General features: G+C 37.2%; 2 protein-coding genes and 1 long non-coding RNA gene across 3 annotated transcripts in view; 2 read left to right on the plus strand and 1 right to left on the minus strand.

Moving 5' to 3' along the window:
• LOC148738092 (uncharacterized) overlaps window positions 1–2,017 on the minus strand; it is a 2,052-nt gene extending 35 nt beyond the window's left edge. Inside the window, exon 1 of the mRNA XM_088749971.1 lies at window positions 1–2,017. This exon is cut by the window's left edge and continues 35 nt beyond it. Coding sequence (XP_088606097.1) covers window positions 864–1,772 — 909 coding nt within the window. The 5' untranslated portion in view covers window positions 1,773–2,017 and the 3' untranslated portion in view covers window positions 1–863.
• A 1,011-nt stretch (window positions 2,018–3,028) lies between these two features.
• On the plus strand, window positions 3,029–4,281 carry LOC148738093 (uncharacterized). Its single transcript, XR_015996931.1, has 2 exons — window positions 3,029–3,260; window positions 4,013–4,281. It is a non-coding gene; the product is annotated as an uncharacterized LOC148738093 (long non-coding RNA).
• A 4,733-nt stretch (window positions 4,282–9,014) lies between these two features.
• On the plus strand, window positions 9,015–21,257 carry LOC148738094 (antigen WC1.1-like). Its single transcript, XM_088749980.1, has 4 exons — window positions 9,015–9,397; window positions 14,960–15,255; window positions 15,845–15,959; window positions 19,774–21,257. Exons 1-4 carry the CDS (start codon window positions 9,319–9,321, stop codon window positions 20,082–20,084), a joined length of 801 nt encoding a protein of 266 aa, XP_088606106.1. The 5' UTR covers window positions 9,015–9,318; the 3' UTR covers window positions 20,085–21,257.
• Window positions 21,258–27,441: the final 6,184 nt, after the last annotated feature.

A 27,441-nucleotide genomic window follows, 5' to 3' on the forward strand; every position in this document is an offset into this window, starting at 1 on the left:
AGATAATTCACGCGATAATCAACTCCCCTGTTACCCAATTAATATATAACCGGACAAATCAATCAGTCAATTAATAAATCTATCAAGCAGTAACGGGGCAATGATGGGATAGTTTTCTCTCTTAGATGAATGATCCATCCATCATTCAGGGAAGGGCGATCCTTTACTTCTTTAACCTCTTTACAGCCGAAGGCTACTTAGTTAATCAGCAGTTTAAACAGATTCAAACAAAATAAAAAGGCAATTAGGTCCTTACCAAGATGACCGTGGATTGCACTTTGTAGTTTAGGTGTTTGAATTTTCAATTCATTCTTTTCTTTTTCCGGTTTAGTTTCATCTCTCGTCTTTTCCATCAAGTTGGCTAACTTACTGTACGGAAGTATCCAGAAAAATCTCCCATGCAGAATATATAGTTCTTTTATAGTATATATTAGAAACTTACCTTCCTTTCCATCTTCCTCAACCTTTTCGGCCCAACATTTAAAAATGTCCTTTCTTGCTTTTTCGTCAAGCATGACCTCGAAGAGATAGAAGATCATAACGCTTTCATAATGCTCTCTTGGAATATGAAGATAATCCGACTTGAAGGAAATGTCCAAAGCAAGTTTAAAATCTGGTTTGTCAAGATGGAATCTTTCCAAGGCCTTGATGTAGTCTTTGTCCAAAAGCCCAGAAATCTCTGTCATTTTGGACATGAAATGTTCATAAAACCTGCCTTTTGCCTTCTCGTAAACTTTGAGGAACATTTTTTGGTTGCTACCGATGCTTCTCAGAAATGTTCGCACTAACGGATGGATTTCGTAGGTGAGTTCTTCCGCGTCAGGGTCCACCGCTAGCAATTGACTATCTCTTAGACCCTCCAGTTATATAACAGCCTCTGAAATGTCCACTTCAAGTATTTTGGCAGCTGCTTCAACAGAGAAAGAGCGACAGAATATTGACATTGAAATAGCAGAGTCTTTTAATTGTTGACTCGGCAAGAAGAAAAACATTTTTCTCAAACATTTTTCTTGCTCTTTATCAATGCCTTCCTTGTTGGAGACAAACACTTCTCTATCTCGACTCTCCTCTGTTGGTGGTACTTTGGCCTCTGGGGGTTCGGTCCCTTGTTGCTGCTCAGTTGTTTCCAGAATCTTGGTGTCATCGGCTATTTGTTGCCTCAAGATTGCTGCCATTCTCTTAACGATGAGGGGATTCCCTTGGCACATCTGCACTTGTTCCTCCAGTTGCCGTTCTCGAACTTTGCCAATCCCCTGAGTTTGGAATAAAGCACTTGACGAGACCCTTTGTAAAGCCTTGACTTTGTAATTGTCAACGTTGTCCAACTTCACGTGATGAAAGGTGGATCTCGATGTCAACAAAATCTTCAATTTCGATTTCCCCGGGTAATCCTTTGGGCCCAGAAGTCGCTGCAGAAACGACGCAAAATTGGCATTATTGGAGGTGAAAGCTTCATCGTCTCCTCCTGCAACGTTATCGATGTTGTCAAGGAGTAGCAACATGTCACACTGGGGCTTTGATCGCATCAATTGCTGTATTAATTCAATGACTGGATTTGCTTCGAGGCTAATGATCGATTTGTTCGATTCCAGAACTAAAGCGTTCAGAACGTGAAAATGAACGTCTTTCATCTCAGTTGCTTCTCTTAAGTCGGCCTTGAATTTTCTTCCTGGCCACTTCGAAACAGTTTCCATTGCCAATTTTGTCTTGCCTACTCCACCAATTCCGTACAAATTGACGACACGCGAACTTCCTGTCACCAACATTGCCATAACTTTCTCTAGGTCATGTTCTCTGCCGGTCAAACTCAGTTCTCTCTCTCCAAGACTGACCTCCTATTGACGAATTTCTTTAAATTGTTGAATATTTTCCTCTAATGACACTTTCTTGGACGTTTTCAGGCTTAGAAACCCCTCCAACAAGGTCAGATTGTCTTCGGATACTAAACCCTGATTAGCGAATAATCGGAGGCACGAGTACAAATCCTGATCCCTTTGGTTCTCAAACTTGCCCCTAAAATTAGTTTTATGACGAAACAGCATTGCTTAGTTCTTCGGGGCTCAATAGATCGGAGACTTCTTGAAGAAGGTCTTTGAAACGAGGAGAAATTTCTCTAGTAGCTGAGAATGTCTAGCCGGACGCCATTGTAGTTTAGCGGCGGTTGAAGCAATATCGCGTGATTTGTATTATGGTCAGCAATAAAGTCCGAATCAATTAGCTGATTATCCTAGAGATAAAAATGATACTTCACGAAGACATCTTGCAACTTATTGGAAGATTACTCTCGTAATGATGGCAAAAAAATTCATCTCGTCAAATACTTTTCGACGTATGATCGACACTGGTTAAAAAGTGCCTCGCAACACGGAAAATTTTCCATGTTTACGCACCCTCATCTAAACGCTAGTGGGGTTGGAAGAATTCATTAAAGTGATTCAAACTCAAGGCGCAGCCTTGGGTTTGTATAAGTTCTAAGAATTCCCCCAGCCTCCCGAGTGTTTAGATGAGGCTATGCAAATACAGAAAAGTTACTTGGTTAATTCATAAAAAAGAACTTTCTGTCAAATAACATGAGTAATGAAGGAAAATGTTATTTTCTGGCTTGATTGATATAATTAACAATTATTCCACGAGCGCGCGTTGGATATGAGATGATAGATAGCCAACGAGGCGCGTAGCGCCGAGTTGGCTATAATCATCTCATATCCAACAAACGCGAGTGGAATAATTGTTTTATCAAAAACACTACATTAAATTATTAAATTTTATTAAATCCTTAGCTCCCTTTCATTTTTAAGCTTATGCGTACACTTACCATATCGTAGTTTATGGTAAATTGGCTCATATACCATATTGGCTAAGCCAATGAAAAGTCTTGAATTGCATTATCCAATGATCCAGTTTTTAATAAATTTTCTTAATACATGCGCTACACAACCGCGCAACTGACGACACACAAACCAATCAAAATTCGCGTTATGAAAATCAAAGTCAAGTTGAAATTTGTGGTAACCGGCAAAAGCCGTGTAAATGAAATTATTTCAGCTTTGAATCCTCGTAAATTAAAATTGAAAGAAAAATACCGAACGAATCCTTAAGGAAAGAACTTTAGGAAAAGGAGTTTATTTTGGCTGAAAATGAACGTCAGTATGGTTGATCGCTTTTGAAAATGGCGTGAACCTGCTCGAGTAATGGCTGCCTGAGAAAGCTTGGTTGACAAGTTTAAATTGTTGCTCCTCGTGCTTTGTAAAGTTTTGCTGGTTAGTAAACTTTTTCTCTCCTTTTCTGTAGTGGGAAAAAATCGAATGCCATTGCCAATGTGTAAGTAGCTTCACTGTATACGCTAAAAACGTCTCAGAAAAAAATTACATTCGAATAATTTTATAGCAACCGATAGGCTGGGCGAAGTTTGACTTGAGACATGCAGTTTTTGTAAACATTTTGATGTAACGAATGTCTTACAGAGGATATATTCCAGCAATGTAATACGAAAATCCCCTTTGTTATCGTTGCCTGAGCTCTCGACGAGGTCGTCAAGTTCACAATCAAATTCCACTCCAAATCAAATTTGGCTGTTATTTTCTTCCTTTTCAATATTTGGTAGTTGTATTGAGACTGCCATGTGAGTAAGTAACGCGAAAGCTTTGAGTTTGAAATGTTTTCTAATTGTGCCGGGAAACTCCAAATGCGTGACGTTACATCTAAACACAGCAAGAAGTGCGGCCGGTACGGTATCTCAATTATATTATAAAACACAACAGCAGTTTGTCACTGTGTAACATTAGATGGTCTTTAAAAGATTCAAAATGAACCAATTTTCCCTGGGTAACATGGCTAAAGAATTTCACAGTTGTATCCAAAAAATTTTCTTTAACCCCATGACACTGCAGTGACCAGCATCTAATTTCTCCTTACAATATCAGCCCTGAATCACGCAGTAAGGTCATGAGAATAACGGAAATTATCACCAACTGAAGAAGCTGTTGATTGTTAAACAAATTCTCCTTGTCAGCTCCTTAGGAAACAGCTGGAAAACAGTAAGGAGAATAACCAAGAACATTGATGTGAGGTTGGAAAGCAGTAAGAATTTAATATCAAGTTAATCAGTCAATCTCATCTTTTGTTTATTTTCTATTCCATTGGCTGAAACTGCAGTTTTAAGCAACATGATTGGATTTATTGTTTATAAGGTAAATTAAAGTAATTGTGCAATGGAGCACATTATATTATAAAACGTATTGATGTTTAAAACCATTTATTAAACCATGGACAATCTTTGAATCTGATTGGCTCTCTTTGGTGTAATTTATCCACAAATTACACCATTTGTTATTCTAAATCACATCTTTTTCCAAGCAAATGACAAACCTTAAATTAAAACACAAACACCAATCCAAATTTCAAGGCTTGTTCAAAGTAATGAATCAAATTAATTGACATGTAAAGGGAAGTAAAAGACAACTTTTACACCTTTTTACAAACCAGCTCAGCACTGAATCATAAAATAATTGTACTGACTAAAACATCCTGTATTTGAAGGACTGAATTTTGCACTTTCACAATGAATATTAAATAACTGAACCTCATGTCATGCAATTTTGGTCCAGACTCATACTTGCGATTTCAAATCAAACTTCTGCTGTGGGCTTGTTTGATTGGGAAATAACTTGTATCATTTCAGACCCAAGTGCACTCCACTTAGTTCAATTACCATCAAAAATTTTTAAATTACATTGATGACAAATGCCACATTTCTGCATAGTGGAAACAGCTGTGTAACATCTTATTTGATATTTTCAAACAGCACTTCCGAGAAATTTAAATGGAAATTTTTAGAGGAGTATATTAATTGCCTCTGGACCCTATGCTCACTTGAGCCATGTTACTGAATGGGTTGGCATATGGAAGATTCCCTGTTCATGAAAATAAATTTTTCCTGCCAGAGATCTAGTTTGCTCAATGCATGGACTCTCTTTTTGGTAGATGTTGGCAAAATTAGACAACCAAAGGTAAATTCATTTACTTGTTTTTTGGATCACTGCCACATTCCATTTAAATATAAGTTTCCTGGCCATCATTTTTAGTTCCGTCCCTATGGAGGTCATGCTAGCGCACTTGTAATCATGACAAGGAGGGTGTTTACTCTTAGAACATGATAACAAGCTACTATGTTACTTGTGGTCATAAAGAATACAGGTTATGTTAATCACGTATATTGAAGATGATAATCGTCATGAAAACAGTGCCAATATAAATTACAAAAATTACCACTCAGTCTTTTCAGGTCAGCTAGACTTCCATTTGTCTCAAAATAAGACATATCATAGCAGCAAGTGTTAGCCAGTATACAGCTGTTTCTGTGGAGTTTGTTGATAGCAAAGGATGAAAGTGCATGGGAAAATCTTGAAAGGTAGTCTGAGTCTCTGGTAATCCATGAATTTCAGCAAGTAAAATAAAATATTTAATTGAATTCATTAAACCCATAAATACTTCATCCTTTCAGTAGCATTTTCTCAGATTTCCTTGCAAACGTGAAGTCAAGGAACTGTTACCTGAAAACTACTCACATCACATTTAGGGGTTGTATGCCTTTTTGCACTTTCTTTTGACATCCTTTCTTTAAATAGCTTTATACATGATTATTTACAGTTTTAATGACCTTAGTTTGTCACAAATATTTACTAGACTAAGTGTTTACTGAGGAATTCTGGGGTTGGTGGGACATAAGTTACGTACTTTAAGATTATTAACATGATTATTTAAGTTAGACTACTCACATTCCTCCATGGCCCACAGGTCATGAATACATTTATTGTAAATATACCCAGTACTTGAAATTACATCTTCTGTCACTTAGTGGCTGACCTTTTCACAGTTTTCAGTAATGAACTTTGTTGTCCAAGCACAGGTGTCTGCCTGAAGCTTCTTTAATGGAATGGGAAGGTACATTCTGTATCACAAATGCACCAGTCACCAGTCACCTGTTTGTTTGTATGTGCACGGTAAGAGCAATTTAAGGTAATAGAAAAAATTATTTGAATCGGGCATCTCTAGTCAGTAAGCAAAATCTGTGTTGCTATCTTTTTAAGAGTCCATGCTAGCAATGACTCTAATGAATGAAGAAAGGGGTGGTGAAGTCCTCCTCAAATGTATGGCCCTGTCCATCAACTGCATGAGGCTGAAAAGACTTCTTGGATCTTGTTCTCTTGGCTTGATACCTTCTGCTCAATTTTTTGAGATATTATGTTTTGTAGTTGTATTCTATACAAAACTGTACATGCAGCTTCCCAAGTTACCCAGCTGAAAATCATACTTTCAAAGTTTCAATTTTTTTGGAAATACATTGACAAGAGAAATTAATTGTTATATTGTGCTCAGAACATGTACTTTGTTTTCATTTCATTCTTCTGGTTTTTTAGGCTTTTGGTCTCTCGTACTGTGGTTAATTTTCTCTTGAATTAACAGTTAACCTTTTAACTCCCAGAAGTGATTAACCCATAACTTCTCCCTATAATATCCATGCATGATCCAGCAAACAGGTTATGAGAATACTCAAACTTATCAGTTAGAATTTTTTACCTTGATTGGACACCAAATTCTGTAACCAATTTATAAGGAAATGTGTAGCAGCTAGAGGGAAGGATTCATGATCAGATCTTAGGAGTTTAAAAGGGTTAAATCACAAAAAAAATTGTTATTATTGAGCCTCTGTTCTTGCAAATAGACCCGTCAAGCTGGCACATGTGGCAAGGATCCTTAGCATAAATTACTTTCGTGGTAGTACTAAGACTCGGTAGTGTCCTCTGCTACGTGGAAATGATCGTCCATCATAATTATTGATTTTATTCACTGGGTGGAGAGAGAGGCACTATGAGAGATCACAGTCTTGCTCAATGGTGAAATGACCCAGCCAGGACTTTAACTCAGACTACATAGTTTAGAGTGCAATGTGGTAAACATATAAGGCTTTTGTACAGCCCTCAATCCTGATGTCATTTAATCATTGTTGTTCATGTCATTATCATGAATTATGCCTATGAATACTTCTAGACTATGACAAGTTGTTGTTGTGATAATGGACAACACGTACACCCAGTAATAAATCATATTTTCAAAATGATTATACTTAAATTACTCTAATGATTTGGAATCACAAACCTTCCTGAATAGCTACACAAGAATCAATACTTCTTAACAATAAAATCTTTGTCTTAAAAACTTTAAGCCAAACAGTATCTAGAAAAATCATACAGGAATTTAACTCCCAGAAATTTGAAAACAGGTAAATCCAGTCATTAGTATTCCTTGCCTGGTTCACTCCTTCATTTCAATATTCATTTATTACTTCCTTCCTTCGTCTCCTTGTTTTTGTTTTGGCCTTGGTTCTTAGGTGTCAGTTTGGTCTTTACCAAAGCAGCAGTCATAGGCTCCCCCAAAAGTGGGGAACTAATTTTCCAATTATTTTCCCCTTAAGCGTCCGGCCACCAATTTTAATCTACAATCTCCTTCCCTGTAATCCATAAAACCAGAGATTGGAAAAATCTGTTGTCAGTGACCGAAGTCATTCATGATCGCTGACATCTTAAAGGAAAAATTTGTTAAATGAGATAATGTGATTTGAAAGAGTTATCTAAAACAGAAAACAATAAAATGTAGCCAAGACACAAGGATAACAGCATTTTAAAAGCTCTCATTTGCTATTTTTAGGAAACACTATTACACATGGAAGCTTTGCGCTTCAACTAAATTAAATAAAGCTTTAGATTAATTTTCGGGCTTTCAATATCTCTTTCACCTCTGAAATTTAAAAGTGGTTTCATTTCAAAACTTGATGTCGACCCTTCTACTCCTTCCAAAAAACGAACTTGTTTACGTCCGTCCCACATAATTTTTTTCTTGCTCGGGATCAAAGAAGACTATCTCGAAAGGGCAAGATTATTCATCTTGACTGCGCAGGTGGCCAATTAGAACACGAGGTTCACATAGAGATTATTGTATGGAAAGTGCGCTTGAACGATTTTTATTTACGATGAATTTCAAAGATTGGAAGCTAGCGACTGTGAAAACACATCGTCCAATCAGAGACACGAACGCTTTGTACAATATGGTGTAAAGCTTAGTATGTATTAAATGATTCATTTCCATGGTGAGCATGGGCAGAGCCAGCTATAAGATAATTAAAACCTTTTCAGCGAAGCGGAGGTGGGGTGGTTATTTACTGAGCCGTGGAGAGTTAAATGTCCACCATCAGTTATTGTCACTTAGGTTAAAAGTTGTTTTAGTGTTCATTTACCTATACCGGCAACTATTAGAATATTTTGGGGCGTAACATTTTCGAAGGTGAATAGCAAAGGAAATTCGGAGTCTGATCCGAAGAGCAGCCAATCAAAGCGAGCCTTCAACGCTATCCACTGTTGTGGCATATACAAAGACGATATATCGCTCTCTGCAAATGTTTTCAAAGGGTCTGACGAACTATCGACCGTTAGAACAATACCCTAGCTTGCGATATATCAAGAAACTGATAACGTGAAAATCTTCGATATTAGGGTTAGCATCGCCATGCTCTTGTCTGGCACTGTACATGTTATATCATTGAAATGACTTTTTTCACATTTTTCGTGAATCATATTGGAGGCCTAAGCAAGGCGAATATGTTGCAATGAGTAGTTTCTAGACGAAGGGCAAGAACAAAACACATCAACAATTCAATTTGTGTTTAAAAGTTAGATCATAAAACTTCCGGAATCTTTTTCACCTCAGAAAGGAGCACAAAAGGGGAAATAATAGCTATCTGTCATAGTAAGGTCTAACTTAGAGATAATAATTCGCCTATCCAAAGAAAAGTTATTCGCTGGAATCCAAATTAAAAGTTTTGAAGTATAATCGTAATGAAAATCTGCAGTAGCTTAACTTTTTCTGTTTTTTTTTTGTTCCTACTTCTACCCTTTATGAATTGTGTGGACATTTTCTAGAAAACAATTCAAAAAAATAACTCAAGACTATAAAAGACTAATTAAAAATTTTATTCGCCAAACGCAGAAGTAAGATGTAAACTGTCAGCTCCAGCTATGTAAACAGCTCCAGGAGAGAACTTTTACTAGGTGGACATCCTTTATGTCTCAGGACCCTATTATTAATTATTAACAAGGATGACTCATAAAAATTCGCCGTTTTAGTCAATAAAAACTAAATTGCAAAAGAGAGAAACTGACGGATGGTGAAAGCATTGTGACGTTTGTCATTGCGAAGTGTTTAACAACGTAAACCAGTCTAAGAAGAAGGATTGAGGACTTTCCTTCTGATCTGTGTCTAGAAATGAAGCGCTGTCACTTCCCAGTACTTTCGCTTCTTTTTCTTTTTCTCATGTTTGGTGGCTTGACATTCGTAGACCATGGTAAGTATGATTCGTATCTCTGTATCTATAGTGGAGGACAGCTTAATTGTGCTGATTTATATTCACAAACTTTCCATTACTTCGGTTCAGATTCGTTTACTATTATAGTTTCAGTTCGGTCATTTGACTTTGCATTTGGTCTATACGAGCTGTTAGGTGAGGGAAATTGTCGACTTATTCTCGATTGAATCGCAAACTGAAATCATAAGAATGTGGAAAAGAAAACGTTTTTTAAAGCACGTTTCTGAGTGAACAACGGTGAACTTAGCTTGGTTTAGTTTGTACACACCATATTTGAAGGGGTCCGTTTTAAAACTGTTATGTTGTATTTCATCAGATATTTAAGACGTTTCAAGACAAATTGTAATCATCTTCTGATGCTATTTCTTACGCGATTAATCGCGAATGAAAAACATTTAGACTCAAAGAACAAACTTGATAAACGACGATGAAATGTTACGGTTTTATTCGAGACTTTTCGCCAACTTCAGCAATTTTCCTTGGAACAAACTAACCATACGTTACTAAGAAAAGAACCTTCTTGGACGAATGATAACAATATTGGTGAACCAGAACCTATTCAAAGTTTTTGATAACAAAATGGAATACGACTGGACAAGTCTTCTTTTGATTTCGATAGAAGTCTGTTTGGACAGACTCATGTCTTAAATAACTAATACCACTGCGGTATTTCAATGAGCAATAATTGATCAGAGTGACCTGCATTTTAATTTCAAGAATTTTGAAGTATTGATCAAACACTTTTAAGCGCGGAAACTATTTTAAACCGTAAACTAGGGCTATGAATTAAATTCACCTTTCCAAGAACCTCAGCTCGACAAATTTTGATTTTGGCGTAAAAGAGAACACCTTTTTCAAGGTTGTGAAACAAAGCACTTAGGAAAATTTATCACGAAATTCGTAGCCAAATTATACTTATTAGAAATTGGTCATAAGGAAAACTGTAGGAAAATTGTTGTCAACAACGTTTCAGGCGAGTTTCTCTTCGTTTCAAAGGAGTTTGTTTTTACAAAGCAACAATTACATCAGTTATAACCTATGGGTAAAATAAAAACTGCAGAGATGTAGAAGAAAAAAATGGATCTTTTTCTGAATAATCATCAGGCTCTGCAGATTATGTGGGTTGTGTCTAATGTAGAGCTTGCATAAACTTGTGTTTATAAAGGATTTACCCAATAAAATAAAAGCAAAACTTGCGACATGAGGAACTTCTAGAGAACAAGAGAAAAATCGAATCATATAAATCTTCACCACAAGGTGAAAAGAAATTGTCTAGGGAAGGTGATTTTTACATCTGATAAAGCTTTTCATAAGCAGCTGATTTCGTTTAAACTGAACGTTGCTAAAATTTGAGAGGCACAGCCTATTGTCATCGGTTTTAACAACATCAATTTCATAATACTTAAATGGAACTGTTTCAATTATTCATCAGTACAAAAAAAAAAAATGATGAGCGCTCCAAATTATTTGTCACAGAGGGTGTGATATTTTCTTTGGAGTCAAAATTCTTTAAATATACAAAGTTAATATCTAGAGAAAATTACATAGAATACTGAAAAGAAAACGATTCTGTTATTCATATTGTTTAATTAAGTGTATAGAAAATCCCTACGCATGTTTTAATTCCTAAACAAAGAGCGAAAGAAATTCTTTCTTTCAAGCTGTGTTTATTTCTAATCAAGTAAGTTTCCTCCGCTGCAGAAATTTACAAGACTTTGTGAAACATTGTTATACCACTGCGAGCTTCTCTTGAACTGCACAGCAGTAACTTTACACGTAGAAAACTGATCACAAAAGGAGACCAAAAGGGTACAACAGCCACGAAAAATGCCGCAGCTAATGAGTTTATTGAGGAAAATCAAACGAGGGAATAAAAAAAGCATCAGCAATAGAGGCCGGTTGTTTCATTATTAAGCTTCATTTAAGTAACTATAAGCAGTGACTGTGAGTAGAAGAAAATACCGTTTTAGAAAATTGAATAATTCACATCTTCAATAAGAAATCGCTGAAAATAACATCCATTCTGAGAGGTTTCCATCTTGTAACACAGAGTCGTATTCAACCTTCTACATTTTGGTTAAGTCTAGTGAAGTAAGGTTTCCATGGTAACAATACGAGATGTCTAGAGTAGCACGAAAGGTTATTTGTCCCAAAATATAACGGTGGTTTTTAAAGGATGAAAATTCAAAACATCGTCATTTGACGGGTCATTGTGCGTAGCAGTTTCTTTCATTTTGAAAATAATTCCCAAACTTTTAATATCTTATTACTACTTAACGATACTCAACTAGGTCTTTTGAAAGCCGTGTTCCAAACAACAACAGATTATTTTACTTAGTATTTTCTGAGATGACTGTAATCTTTTCAATGCTGACACTCTTCCGACCCCGAAATCGCCCATGATGACGAAAGGAGGTTAGCTCACACGGAAGCTAGAAAGAGAACTTCGTACACACACATGTAAATGCTCTAACAGCAGTTTCGCCATCTGATTGAAACTTTTTGCTTTCTTTGCGTTCAGAATTGCCACACCGTCAAACGATGTAGCTCTCCTCTGTATGTGAAGATGTTTTTTTTTAGCAGATAGAATGAGGCTATAAAGAGTGCGATTACTCTCCATGTTAGTACCCAATGCCCGGAAGAGAAAATCAAGAGAGCACAATTGTTAGTTGTGTTGGTAGTGGCCGCACATGTAAACAATACGGTTTATTTCACAAAAATCACATTCTGTTGTCCACTCATGAGGAGCTTTAAGTTTTCCTATTTTTTTTTCTTTTTTTGAAATGAGTATCAAAATTTATTGTGATAAAAAGATACGATGAAACTAATTTCGGTTGTCTTTCGAAATGATTTTGTTCCCTTTAGAATTCCATTCTCTCGATACCTAAAGGACATTTCGTTGTTTTATCGAAACTTGTTCCTCACAGTAGATTTGAAGCGATAAAAGGTTTAAATTCCTTGAAGAAAGAGCCATCTCAGTTGAAATTAAGATTTAGGTGCATACAATGAAAGTTCACGCGACAAAAAACGTGTATCGACAGTTGGACCGTTTTTACAGTTTTATATATTTGCTTCTGATGCTTGTCGATAATCACTTTTTAAACGACAGTTTGAGGAGTGATTGGACTTTCGATCGAAATATTCGAAATTTCTACCTATCTTTTTTGTATAAATCAGCTGAGTGAAAATGTACGATTTGATCGCTGAATACATAGTCACTCTCATTAAAGTAACGGTATAGAAATTTTACCTTTTTTCAGCGTTAAAGCATTCCAACAAAGAGAGTACAACAGTAAACTATGCCGAAATTATAGCCTAAACTTTATGATCGTTAGATCGCAAATGCCTACTTAAAACGGCTCGCGTGAGGCATATCACACCTGTCTTTGGAGATTCACGTCTCTTTATAATAGCTTTATAAATTCAACGTTCACGATGAATTACTTTCGTTTATAATACCCGCTTCATATGCATTATAAGATAACATTTTCAAAGAAATCCCCTAATATTAATTAAAACAAACTACCCGTCATCTTCACACTCTACACCATACATCAGACAGCATGGCAGAATGAAGGTACCAAAAGACAGGATGCGAGATATGTTGCAAAACTACTCTGCTGAATTACCAAATTGCAAAACCGAGCACCGCGTAACTTCCATGCAAGACGCTTCTCGCCTTGAGTAACTGAAGACTCAATGTAATATAACACTTTGACAATTGACGTTGATGAATAAGGGAGCTATTTCCGTATACGTAAATGAACTTTAGGCAGTGCATTAAGTAATTGTTAGGGTAGACGTCAGGCGCCTTTCAACGCTACCGTTTTGTTTTGTATTTTAAACGACGTTTGTTCTTTAGTTGGTTATTTTATGAACTAGTTCCTTGAGATAAAGCTTCAAAGGAATTGCCAAAGTGATGAAATAATAAAATTCTTACAATGGATACTAGTAACTAGACAAAGTGAGAAATTTGAGATACAAAGAAATTTCGTTGGGTTTGTTGGCAATACTCTTGTAAGCATTTTGCAATTCTTTGAACTTCAAGGCAAGATGAAGCCAATAAGAATAAGCAGGCAATAAAATAAAGCTGTCAAATTCGATTAAAACGCCCTCGATTGATTGATTGAAAGTTCGAAAAATTGTGTCAACTCTACCAAAAACAAAAACTATCTTTATCGTTGTGTGAAAGAGACATTGTTATCGTGTCCAAGAAAGAAGAAGAAAGGAAAAAAACGGACGGAAATTAAAATTAGAGTGTCTTTGAGAGGGATGATGAGCCAAAACAAGAAATCTTAAACAAATACAAATGAATTCTGTAGGGGATCTGAAGAGGAATGGCTTACTAATATTCATCTCTTATTTTTTGTCTATTTCTATCGAAATAATCGATGAAAATGACCCTCTGCTCTGCTTGGCAGAAACTTCACACCACGGGACATAGAACACTTCGATTGTTTCCGGTAGAACATCGATATCATTTCTAACTATTTTCATTGTTATTTTTAGAATCAGTCAGTCATTAAAAACATTTTTAAAAAATGTTTAAAAAAGAGCCTAAGTTTGTTAACCTTTCGCGTGAGATATTCCCTGGCAATCTTCACATTTACGAAAACATGATACATCTCTGAAACACATCACAAATATTTCAAAGCAACATTTGCCTAAAATGACGGATAAATTCTGCGAAATATGCCAAGGTGGCCTCTTAATAATTAATAACAGGAACTTCCCGATTCTATATTGTTAGTGAATTTCATTGAACAAACATCTTAGTTGCGAAAACCTTCGAACAAACCTTAATTTGGCGGAGTTATCTGCGAAATAAGTTTTAATTTTGTAATGAGCAAGGACATTACTCATAAGAAAAAATGGGAAAGAAAAAGCATACTAATCTATTCTTAATTTTGTTATTTTTTTGGCGTCAAGTTTTGTTAGAAACTGCAACTCGATGCACGTGACCAAATAAGCGAGGATTACAGTTTGTTCGAGGCTGAGTGCACGTGTCTTTTATCTTTGAACTGTCGGTTTTACATGGAAGATAAAGCTTTGCTCTTGGACACCACTGAGAAGACAATTATAGGGGTGACAAGAAGACTGTGTTAGAGAACTCCGGAATACACGAAATGCAGAATTGAACAGACTAAACACTTAAAATATTTAGACCGTTTGACGTCAAGGAAAGTATTAACGAACTGATCGAGTCGTAATTTCCGTTTCACCTATTAAATAATTACGCGCTCCCTTCAAACGGTTCTTGGACTAACTTTGTGAACCATCAATTTTGGTAGTTTCCAAATTCACATTACCGCATTGTTAACTCCGCTCATAGCCAAGGCCAAGTATGCAGCTATATAGGAACTATTTTTATGTGGTAACATGTTTTATTGTGGTAACATGTTCTGTGGCAGATGCTTCAAATGGTATGTTAAATATGCAAGAATTTTTTAACAAGTGCTTACGAGTTAAGATATTTTTTTCGGAATTGTAGTTTGTTATTTTAATATTTTTTTTTCTCTCTTCAATTTCAACAAACAAAAGTTCTCGATGTGAGTGGAAAGACTTTCAGCCGCGGTACCGATAGAGGACTGGCCTATGCCAACTTCAAGGCTCACAAGTTTTCGTACCTGAACATCACCAGCATTGCTTCAGATTATGTTATGGAAGCCATTGAGTGTGGACTGGCTTGTGTCAACATACCCTCATGCTTCTCCTTCAACCTGGCTACTCTTCAAGATGTCATTGGTAAAATGCTTTGTGAATTACTTCCTTCGGACATGTACAACAACTCAGACAGGTTTGTTGCCAGTCAGAGTCACCACCACTTTAGTATCATGGTAAGTTCGAAATAGCAATATTCTAAACAAAAATTTTAGAAAGTAAGATTGCCTTTAGGTAAAATAAATTTTCTATGCACAGCCTTTTAAGATGCTTCTACAATCAACGAGAGGGACTTTTCCTGTCAATATTAGAGTTTTGACTTGGACGATCAATTTTGGACACTGTAACATTTGGAACTTTTCTGTCCATGTGCCTCAAATACTTTTTAGATCGTGTTCAAATGGTGTAAATTAGGTGATGCAAGAACTCTATTATCAAGAAAATCTTTCCGATTTTTGAGGAGGCCCTTAGTTGAGAAGAAACAAAGAGAAAAAGCGGGGACAATTCGTTTTTGGTTATGTTGAGAGCAATGTTAGAAATATAGTATCACTCGATAGGAATTGTTCTCCTCCCAGAAACTTTTTATTAATTGTTTTTCTTCTTTTCTGTGCCGTAGCCGCTAATCTGTATAAATGGAAAAAACAAACAAACAAACAAATGTGTGTGATTCGAATTTTTTTGGTCACTTTTGTTAATCCCCTTTCACTCCCATTCTATGCATGTGTGGCTTTCACTGCGCTGTAGCTTTGTCCTTTACCCGTTTAGTCTCCATGCATCAGTTGGCCGTGTCAGAACAATGGGACATGCGCTGCACAGTACGAGAAGAACAGCTATGTGTGTGTTTGCGGGAAAGGATACACCGGGAAACATTGCGAAATGGGTAAGAAATCGTAGACTTTATCAGCTAAGACCGGAATTTCATGTGCACAGTGTTGGCATTCAATATTTAGTTATGTAACTTCAAAACGTTACTAGTATAGCAGAGAAGACGATTGGAACGCACAGGAGAAATCACGGTTTAATTGAATGAGGTACGTAATCAAAATTACAAGCGAAAATAAAGAGATTGGTGTGAAATCACAGAAAAAAAGGGCGAAGTAGAGGTTGAAGATTGTGAAGTTATGATTGATGGTTGTAGCTGAGTTTGTGTTGCTGAATTTATGTGGCTGAATTTGTGTGGTTTGAACCAAAAGAAATACAGCAGAAACCAAACTAAGAAAATGTCGCTGAGAAATGTAACACTAACCTAATTAACAACGAAGCAATCATAAAGTGAACTGAAAGCAAGAAATAAATCTATGTGGTACCAAAAAGGGAAATATCTTAAAGGTAAAATAAGGAAAGACTTACTTCGGTTTAGCTCCTAATGATTGTAGGTAACTCGCCGATAGCAGATGATTTGTGAATAGCAGACAAAATTTGGCAGTATCAACAGCAACTTATAGCGAGGAAATATGAAATGCAATATATATATATATATGTGCTTAAGTGAAACTGATTGAAATAAGAAACTTATTAAGTGATCATCATTAACCAACGAAGAAATAATAGACCAGAACAAACATAACAGAAAGGTACACGAGCGACCAGTTCCGAAACTAACAAGTACATCGCCCTCAACAATTCACAGAGTAACACTTAGTATTCATGGCAAGGTTATTTGGAAAGATATAATTCAAGCTGTTACGAATCGTCTTAATTTATCAATTCATATTGCTGAATCAAATCCAACTTTCTCTCCCGTTACTGTTGTTGAGCCAAAGAATGCAGATGGGCTAAATATTGACGATGGGCACTTGGATGAAATTCATTGTGTTTCCACAGAAGAAAGTAGAACTTTGGAGTTAACAAAAACAGCAAATGTGCTTAAAATGCAGATGAAAACAATCCAGTTAATAACAGTAAGAAACCTAAAGCTTACAAAGAATTCTACACGAGGGGATGCATGAAAAAGAGGAGAGCTGATGAGATGTTTAAAAAAAGTGAGAATGGTAAAATGCTACAAAGCAGCTGCATTAATGGCGAAACAACTGGGGACAAAAAAACCAGGCTGCCAGAAAAAGAAAACTGATTCCAGAACATTTCAGAGAAGCTGAGCAACGCTCCTTAAGAAAACAAATAGCAATAAACCCAGAACGCATAAGGGAAATTAACAAACAGACCATAACAAAACCAAAAGCAAACAACCCAGAGTGCATAAGGAAAACAGTATATGACTCTGTGCACGCCTAGTCATGCATTTAAAGGCACTGCATGGTGGCCACCTTAGACCTTTAAGGATGGGGGAGACAAATCATATCTTCTTTAATTGTTACTGACGCGACACGCAAAATTCTGAAAGACGTGAATCGTTTTAGACTCAGTACTGTTGCTCCAGTCGTTAGAACAGCAAAATCGCTTGCCCAAGATCAGGGAGTTGATTATTATTGTAAGATTTTGTCTGTTAAAGGCATTATTGATTCGATTCATCTGTCCTAAGCGCGGTATGCAGTTGGATGCTGTCGAAGCGACGTGGTTATTATAGGCCGAACTTCTAAGTCCTTCACTGATGCAAGAGTGTAACATTCTTCCGAGTAACATTTGGCGAAAGTTTGTCACTTTGGAGTTCATACTACCATATACATACATACCATACTTTGGAGTTCATACTAGCTAAGTTTTATCGAGGATTACAAGGGGTTGATTTCTGAAAGCCAACTTACTAATTTTTCATAAATCCTCACTAAGTTAAACAGTTGTATTTGGCTGATCTTTAAAAAGAAAAATTTGGATTCAAACAAACTGTGGACGTGTAATGATAGATTATTGCTCCAAACACGACACAAAGTTATCTTTGGTGCATCTCTACACATCTCTTCATTATTCAGCTTCTTCTTTCGGGAGATATCGCTGACCGACTGTTTTAAACTGAGTTGTGCTTGAAGTTTTCCAATTAGACTCTTCAGCTGCTGTTTGTCTCTCGAGATTTCAAATTGAAAATTTACTCTGAGGAAGGTAAGAAAACAACTTTATGTGGTCTTTGAGGAAGATAGAGCTGTAGGTCGGTCATTTACGTCACTTATCGACGGCAAATTACACGAGAAATATATATCATATGCAGTGACAAATCTCAGATTCAATCTTAAAAATTGCCGAGTGCCCAAAAATAGGAAGAGGCAAAACCGAAAGCGCTCGTTTTTCTTATTTGTAAGTAAGTAAGTAAGTAAGAACTTTATAGAAGTGTTAATAACTCTAGCGTAAGAAATACACTAATGGGGGACACCTAACTGCAATTACCTAACCAATTGTAAATATTATGCTAAAAAAAGAAAATCTTAGCAATTGAGTCATAGGTTGTCAATTATTACATAAAAAACAGTCTCTACAGGTTCTGTTGAGCAGACTTGTGAATTTGAACAGTTTGATACGCATTTTGAAGATGCCCGAAGATTCAGACGATCGAATATATGCATCTAATTTGGACAAAATAACAGGGCCTAAGTAGGTAAGGATGTGTTTCCCATAAGGAACAGTCCGAAATCTAGGAATGACGAAGTCATGATTTCGAAGAAAATAAAGAGAGTTGGCAACGACGAATAAGTCCGCAACATCGCCCAGAATTCAGTGACATATTTGGAACTTACATTGAAACGCTGGCGCTAAATTTAAAAACTAATTAGAAATGATTGTCAAACAATAAAGGAAAAGGGCTGAAAATGTCGAGGAAGGCTTACGTTCTATTCGTTTACCGATAAACTACTTTTCAAGTCCTACTTTTACCATATGGCTTTTAAAGAAGAAAGTTCAATTGAACAATGTATCATTCTCACTTTGCTCTTGCGCTTTCAGGAGAGGTCGCAAATTTGCTTTGAAAACTGACTATGTTAGCATCTTGATTGTATGAGAAGTCGATCTCAGCGCACTTTCAGGCGTAATTTATCTTCACCCAATTGCTAGATTTCTCTTTTACCATACGGTTATTTTTATTTGAAATTCTAGAAAGCGCCATAGAAATTTTTAAGGGATTTCAAACTCTGGAACTGAGTAGTCGCAAAATGCGACAAAAAGATACGTTTCCTAATAGTAAACAGGGCGAACAAAGTGTTTAGGTATAATTAGGCGATGACTTGGAAACGCTAATCGGTATGCGTTTTCTTGCCTCTTTAAGTCGTTAGTAACACCTATACTCGAATATGCTGCCTCCGTCTGGAGCCCCCAACAAAAAAAGAATATCGAATCCTTGGAAAAAGTCCAAAGAAGGGCAAGGTTGGTGTTAAAGGAAAGGGGCCGAGAAATGAACTATGAAGACTGCTTCAGCTTCTTTAATTGACAAACTTTGGAGAAACGTAAAGAGTTTTTATCCAGATCTATTTATTCTACTTTTAAAGCACTGCACCAGCAAGCTCCAATCTATATTCAAGACCTTATCACTCGCTACTCACCTTCTAGATCGCTTCGATCATCCTCCACGCTCAATCTGAATCTTATTAGTTCTAACCTTAAGACTTATGGCCATAGAGCATTCTCAAAATTACCCAACAACATACGCTCATGCGAGAAAGGTAGGTAAAGCCTACACGTGAGCCATGTGGCTCGTCAGGTCGGCACTTAGCTCCGGTTGCCGAAGCATGAAGCGACTAGGAGTATTTTAGTCTCTAAAACCAATTAGTCGTATCTTTAATTCACACATCACTTTAATTACGTTACTTACGCAGCAACTATCCTTTTAATCGTCGGTGGAGCAAACTACGGACGCGTAGAAGTTTATTACAACGGGACGTGGGGCACAGTGTGTGATGATGCCTGGGATGTCAAGGACGCCAATGTGGTTTGTCGACAGCTCGGCTTTTCTAATGCATCACAGGCTCCTCCTCGTGCTTTGTACGGTCAGGGGTCTGGACCAATCTGGATGGATGATGTCAACTGCACAGGAGGAGAGGCAATGTTGTCTGATTGTCAGTTCCAGGGCTGGGGAAGCCATAACTGTAACCATGGTGAGGATGCAGGTGTGGTTTGTAACAAATAGCTCGCTCGCAAATATTCTCGTGATATTGCAATCCACGACCTTACTGCAAAATGCTCACATTGACATTACAGCGACTTAGCGGCTTTAACTCTCTTGGCGGAACACGATCACACTAAAATGTAGTATCAGGTATTACCGTCAGAAAGGCGAATTAAGAGAGCACTTAGTTTATTTTAACTTGTGAATTCATCACGTAAAAATATAACTTGATTAAAATCAATCGGTATAAGAAATGTGGTATGACGGAATGAATAAAAAATAAATGAATAAAAGGAAAACAAAAACAGAAGTTGGGCCCCAATTGTAATGTAGCCCCCAACTCCACATAACATACACTAAAATTATGTAAAAGTACATAGCAGCATGATAGGTAAATAGCAAGAGTTTACAATCTGTTGTAGATCAAAAGTACACTGGAGGACTATAAGTCGTTAGTATCTAGGCGGGCTTTCAAAGTAATGAATGAATCAATTGCTTTGATACTAGATGGTAACGAGTTTCACTTGAATACGTGTTTCTAAAAACCCTGTGCGCAATCATAACCTCTACCTACTGAAAGATTAACAGCATTTCTGGCCCTTTTTTTTTCGGAAAATGCAAGCCTAATATGTAAGATCTACACTTAAAGAGAAGATACTGAAAGAAAACTTAGCGTATAAACGTAGGTTAAGCTTTTACATATTATAGGTATTGTGATGTCGGTCCAGTATATTAAATGCAATTTTTTAGCGTACAATTTTTTAGCGTGATTAGTAACTTCCCAAGAAGACTCATTGCGGGCAACAGTGAGATACTACCTGTAGCGAGACAGATTGTAATAGGCAGCGAAGAAGTGTTGGAATAGATCTCATAATGGTGAGCATGGTTATCAGTCTTTTTGCGTGCATGACGATTAGCCTTTTAAATCTTACTTTGAGTGGAAACTACCTTTTTTACTCATGTTACTGGGCCAACAAGGCTAATTGCATCAATAAAAGCGAATGCTAGTTAGTTCTTCCAACTAATGAAGGCCTCTGAAGAAAGTTATTGGATAAGATTAAAACTAAGCTTCTTCCTATAGTTTTAACTTTGAAAGGTTAATGCAGAGTTGTATGTTGTTCACTTATTTCAGTTCGGTAAAATAGTTGCTGTATGTGTTATCATAAAAACAATTAAATGTGACTGTGGACCATTTCTGTCGTAGTTCCATGTTTGAAATCGCAAATTTTTTTCTTGGCAGACACCTTGATGAAGTGATACTTCAAACTTTAGCCGAAAAGTGGCTACCAATGAAGGCTGAATAAATTATAAGTTACCCTGATGGCGCTTAGTTACTTCGACCAGCTTTCATTACTCGTTGGTTGCCGGTTTGTTTGCTTGATTTGAGAGGCGCCATTTGGGCTTTATTTGTGTTACTACGGAAGCAGACAGAAAGATTCCTCTATTTTTTCTTTCTTTAAAGGCTGATAGTTTCGAAAGAAACTGTTTGGGGCTGCGTCGGTGGGGGTAACAAAACAATTTGGATATATCAACAAAGTTGAAATGGTAAATTTCTTTCTTTGTTTTGTTAAAACGCTGCAGTATTTCTTGAAAATATGCATAGAACTGGAATTTGTCATCTAAAGAGAGTTCACCTCAGTTTCGAAAGAAACTGTTTGGGGCTGCGTCGGTGGGGGTAACGAAATAATTTGTATATATCAACAAAGTTGAAATGAAACAACAACAAACATATGAAACATATGTATGAACTGCGGTTATGAAACGTACATATGCACGATCCTTCGCAGTAAAGCACTATTTGAGCAATAGTGAAAATCAGACCTGAAAAAAATTTCAGGCCTGTACGGGATTCGAACCACTGACCTCTGCGATACTAGTGCAGCGTTCTACCAATTGAGCTAACAAGCCAACTGGGAACAGGCCATCAAATTAATTCGACATAAACCCGTAGATGATAAATCAAACAACAACAAACATATGAAACATATGTATGAACTGCGGTTATGAAACTTATATATGCACGATCCTTCGCAGTGAAGCACTATTTGAGCAATAGTGAAAATCAGACCTGAAAAAAAGAATTTTCAGGCCTGTACGGGATTTGAACCACTGACCTCTGCGATACTAGTGCAGCGTTCTACCAATTGAGCTAACAAGCCAACTGGGAACAGGCCATCGAATTAATTCGACATAAACCCGTAGAGGATAAATCAAACAACAACAAACATATGAAACATATGTATGAACTGCGGTTATGAAACGTATATATGCACGATCCTTCGCAGTAAAGCACTATTTGAGCAATAGCGAAAATCAGACCTGAAAAAAATTTCAGGCCAGAGGTCAGTGGTTCGAATCCCGTACAGTAAGTTGCATCATCTTGAGTTATTTTGACACCTTGGCCATAATGGCGGAAAATCCGATGGAGGTCTGAGACTGGTTATGAATAATTTCACGAAAGCGAGGCCACCCGGGCAACACATATGGCGTCTGACGCGAATACAAACTGTCACAATTCCTCGAGCTTTTTCACCGAAAATGACATTCCTGGAGCTTCCTTGGGAGGAAGAAATACCTCACAATTGAAGACTGAGTACTTAAGAATCTGGTTGAAGTGCAGAGGTGACACAGCGAAAGTTTTAAAGACAAAAGCAGAGCTTGCGAAAAGGTTAGTTTCGAGCACAAGATGCATACTTCGAGATGTTTTGATTGCTTGAGAAAATTGTCAATTGTGATTCCTTTCAATTAAATTGACCTAATTTCTTATACTTTGGGGTCCTTGAATACATCAAGAGCGGAAAGGATAAAAGCATCATTGATCCTGATCCCAACAATCTTTATTCTAAACGAAAACAACTACGCTCGACAACCAACACAAGTTCACACTCCACCGCTAAACGACATGTTCCCGTCAAGTTCCCAGAGTCTCATGATGTGGGGCTACTCACCTCAGAAGATGCCCCTGTTTACTACAGCGGAATGAAACAATCATATAACACGTTCTGGGGGTCTAAATAATTGTAGATTTTCATTAAAACAGAGTTCTTCTTAACTCAGCTAGACCATTATGCAGGTATTACCAGGCCCAAAGTGTGCAGTATTCAAGTGAAAAGCATCCAAACGTAAAGTCATCGGCAGGAAGCCTTGATTCAGCTACTAAGAGAAGGAAAACGCTGAGAAGATGCCCCTGTTTATTACAGCGGAATGAAACAATCATATAACACGTTCTGGGGGTCTAGATAATTGTAGATTTTCATTAAAACAGAGTTGTTAGGAAACGAAGTGTTGAAGGACACAGCAGAATTGTCGGCGCGAAATCTTTCAATAGAAAAAAGTCTACTTTTTAAACATTCATTCTTCTTTGAAATGTTTTCTATTTCTCTTTGGAGCTCTTCTATTCTCATTTTATACTGTTTCACTAGCGCGACAATACTCTGATCAGTCTGAATGCATGCCTCCTTCGACTCGACCAAATCGGTCTGAGTTTCGACATCTTATCTCTTTGCCTCATTTTCGACGTCGTTTTCATTAGATTCTACAGTTATAATCTGACTCTCTAGCTGTTCATTGATTTATCATTTACGCTGCTTTCTGTGCACACCATGAATAGAGCCCTGGATGATTGATGAGTAGTTGTTTGACTAATGAGTCTTTGAGGTGGAGGCGTCCTTTTGCGCGGCGAAGTACGCCACTGAAATACCGAAGGTACAACATTGTTTTGAAGGCATATTTTGCCCGCAACAGTTTTCTTCGAGTCTTCCTTTTTAAAATGGTGTAAGCAGACCATGGTCGAGTCCAAGACTTTGAAGTTTTTTCCTTCCTCACGACGGATAGCATGAAGTCATTGCTTTCTCGCGAGTTTTCTTTGGGAAACTTGAAGTGTCGCGATATCACCTAGTAGTACATAAAGGAACACAGCAGTGGCTTGGCATTGCACATAACTTGAGCCTTAGCTATACTAGTAGTCGATCCTTTAAGAAATAAAGCTTTTTGGATCGATGAATTGCGCCAGAAACTTTTGGACAAGTGCACAAATCCATGCCCGGATGGCCTCGTCCCCATGCACTAGTTTTAGTCTTCACTCGGCCGCCGCCATTATGGCAAAGACAGCTTCTCTTTAGGTATATCTTTCCTTGTTAGGAATTTGATACAGGAAATGACCAAAGCGCAAAACGATTTACAAAAGACATAAAAAAATTTCATTCTCTAGAATATGGTTATATCATTTGTTATATCTTAAAAATATTGGAGTAACCAAAACTGTCAGAATACTATGCATTCTAAAATTCATTTTCAGTGTATCCTTCGGTAGAAATTTTTTTCCAATAGCAGCCCCCTTCTGATAATTATTTGACAGATTTTACACTTTGTTGATCAGAAAACAAACTGTTAAGACTTACCGCTCTAAGTTGTCCAGAGCGGGTCTCACCCAGACGATCACAATACAAGATAATACATCGTTAGATCGTTTTTGAACCTTTCGTCACATTCACTAGTTAACTCAAAACATGCATTTGTTTTTAACTCAGCTAGACCATTATCTAGGTATTACCGGGCCCAAAGTGTGCAGTATTCAAGTGAAAAGCATCCAAACGTAAAGTCATCGGCAGGAAGCCTTGATTCAGCTACTAAGAGAAGGAAAACGCTGATTTAAAGGTAGTGTTGAGATTGAAAATATAGCTTTGATTTTTTCTTTGTTATTGCATTTTTTCAAGTTCGTTTGTTGCCATCAATATTTATCCTCAGTGAAATTCGTTTATGCAGAAAGAGTGGCACTCTTCAATTCTATCACTTTATTACGATGTTAAATTCATAACTGAAAAAAAAAAGAAACATGTGGGAACATTGCAGCTGTAGCGATGCTTCAGCGAAATTTGACGAAGGTTGCTAACACTCATTCATTCGTTCATTCATTTATTCGCACTATTTCAAGAGGTCACCATAGAATATATAAGAAACAGTAAATTACATGAATAATCTAAAGTAAAATCTGCACAGTGACCAAAGGAGCGTAAGCTTTCGAGTTAGCCATTGTCGCGTTTAATTAACTGGTGTATCTTAACATTTACTCAAGACTTACTTTACTTTAATTCTATATTTACACTAACCAAGGTATTTATACACTATTAATATTGTAAACAAAGAGAAAAGAGAAATAACTAAACAAGTAAATAAGTAAATAAAAATTAAATTAAGTTAAAAGAAGGAAAAAGATAAAAAAAAAATGAGAAATAAAAAGAAAGAATGAGGCGATAAATGCTAATTATGTAGGGTAAATAAGGGAAGGTATGATTTGTTATTTCCAACAGTTTAGGAGCAAGAGAAATAAGTTATTTATTTCATCGCTTTCACCATACTTACAATACTAAAAGGACTAAAATATACATATGAACAAGACACAGAAGAGAACGGAGGACAAGGGTGCGGGACACACAACAGAGCGAGGCTCCAAATTAAGTGTGCCCTTACGAGAAATACACAAATACTAACTATGTAAACAATAGACAGTGTAAAAAGTATATAAAAAGTATATAAAATAACAAAAGAAAAAACGAAAACGATAGGAATAAATCCCTCATGAGGCCAATAGAAAGTCCTAATAGCAGCAGTTACCAACTAATGGAGGATCACGTGACCCACTGCATTTGCAGTAGATCGACTTCCAGGTGTTGAAGTTAGTGACGTCATAGTTTGTACGAAAAGCAGCCGAATAGCGTTGGAGTACGTGAGATTTAAACTGATTGAGAGAACTGATAATACGAGTGGATACAGGTAAGGTATTCCAGAGTTTAGCGACACGATTAAAGTAACTAAATTGAAAAAGCTTTGCACGGCACTTAGGAATTAGTACGTCTTGATCAGAGCTATGATGAGTAAGACGGGTGCCTTTGGGCCTGACATAATCAGCTATGGGTAAGGTGTAGTGGCGAGCGCGACACTTGAAATAGAAAATTAAGTCTTATACTTCGTGCCAGTATGTTAACGGTAGCAGGTTGAGGCGAGAAAGGCGCTCATGATAAGAAATATCCTCTTGCCAGTGCGTGTTTAAGATGAATTTTGTTGCCCTGCGTTGAAGACTTTCTATTTTTTTTATGCCACCGATCGAACTGGGAGCCCATATATCGCTAGCATAGCCAATATGTGATCTTACAAACGTGAGATATAGTAATTTCCTATGATCTGTGGTGAATGACGAAAGACTGCTGCGTCGCAAGAATGCAAGCATCCTATTGGCCTTAGCTAATATAGTGTTGATGTGAGTGTCCCATGTGAGGTCCGAAGAGATAGACACTCCGAGGTCTTTTACTTGAGTAACGTGATTAAGTGAGATGTTGTTCAACTTGTAATCGTAGCGAAGTGGGTAGCGCTTACGTGTGACGGTTAGTACCTCACATTTAGGTGTTAAACTTTAGGTGCCAATTATCACTCCAGCCCTGCAGACTGTCCAGGTCTTTTTGGCGTGACTCAGTCCTGTAGACTATCAATGACACTGGAACATTTTGAGTCATCGGCGAAGAGTGCGATATGATTCTGTATCACCGGCGGGAGGTTGTTCGCATAAACTAAGAAAAGCAGAGGACCAAGGATACTGCCTTGAGAGACTCCTGATGGAACTGGGGAACGACTAGAAGTGAAACCGTGGACTAAGCACTGCTGACCACGTCCATCTAGATAACTCTCAAACCACTGCAGAAGTTTCCCGCTGATACCGTATTGGGAGAGTTTCAGAAGCAACCCTTGGTGAGAAACACTGTCGAAAGCCTTTGCGAGATCCAGATACACTATGTCCGACTGCAGGCCCTTATCAAGAGACTGGCCAATCTCGTGATAGAACGTTAGAAGCTGGGTGACTGTAGATCGACCCTGAAGAAAATCGTACTGTGCATTGTCAAACAAAGGACAAAGAAAATCATTAAAGTGCTTGAGTATACATCGTTCTAATATTTTGGACACAACGCATAGTAGAGAGATAGGTCTGTAGTTAGTAACGTCCTCCTTTTTCCCTTTCTAATAAACAGGAACGACAAGTGCGTTTTTCCATTCAATGGATAGTTTACCCTCGCAAGAGATGAATTAAAAAGGGCGCAGAGATTATTTACTCTACTTGCTTGTTTTAATTGTGTCTTTATCTTTGCAGTCAAAGAAACAGTGACCATAAAAGAAGATCTAGAGTGGCTATTGCAAGAGATCACTGAGGGCTGGAAACCACTTGGACGTCGTCTTGGCATCAAAGAAGCAACGCTTACGGCGATTCACATGGAGAATGAGGAATACACTGAAAAGCATACAGAATGTTATTGCACTGGAAACAGAAAGAAGGTTTAGCTGCAACATTTGGGGTCATGTATATTGCTTCGTGCCATAAATCTGTAAAACG

This window comes from Stylophora pistillata, chromosome 2 (assembly GCF_964205215.1).
Source record: "Stylophora pistillata chromosome 2, jaStyPist1.2, whole genome shotgun sequence".
NCBI lineage: Eukaryota > Metazoa > Cnidaria > Anthozoa > Scleractinia > Pocilloporidae > Stylophora > Stylophora pistillata.

Bases quoted from the DNA above. Each gene is read 5' to 3' on its own strand.
- LOC148738094 (XM_088749980.1), top strand. From the start codon at position 9,319: ATGAAGCGCTGTCACTTCCCAGTACTTTCGCTTCTTTTTCTTTTTCTC. The intron at 9,398-14,959 runs GTAAGTATGATT...AACAAACAAAAG, and splicing joins CTTGACATTCGTAGACCATG to TTCTCGATGTGAGTGGAAAG. The intron at 15,256-15,844 runs GTAAGTTCGAAA...TTACCCGTTTAG, and splicing joins ACCACCACTTTAGTATCATG to TCTCCATGCATCAGTTGGCC.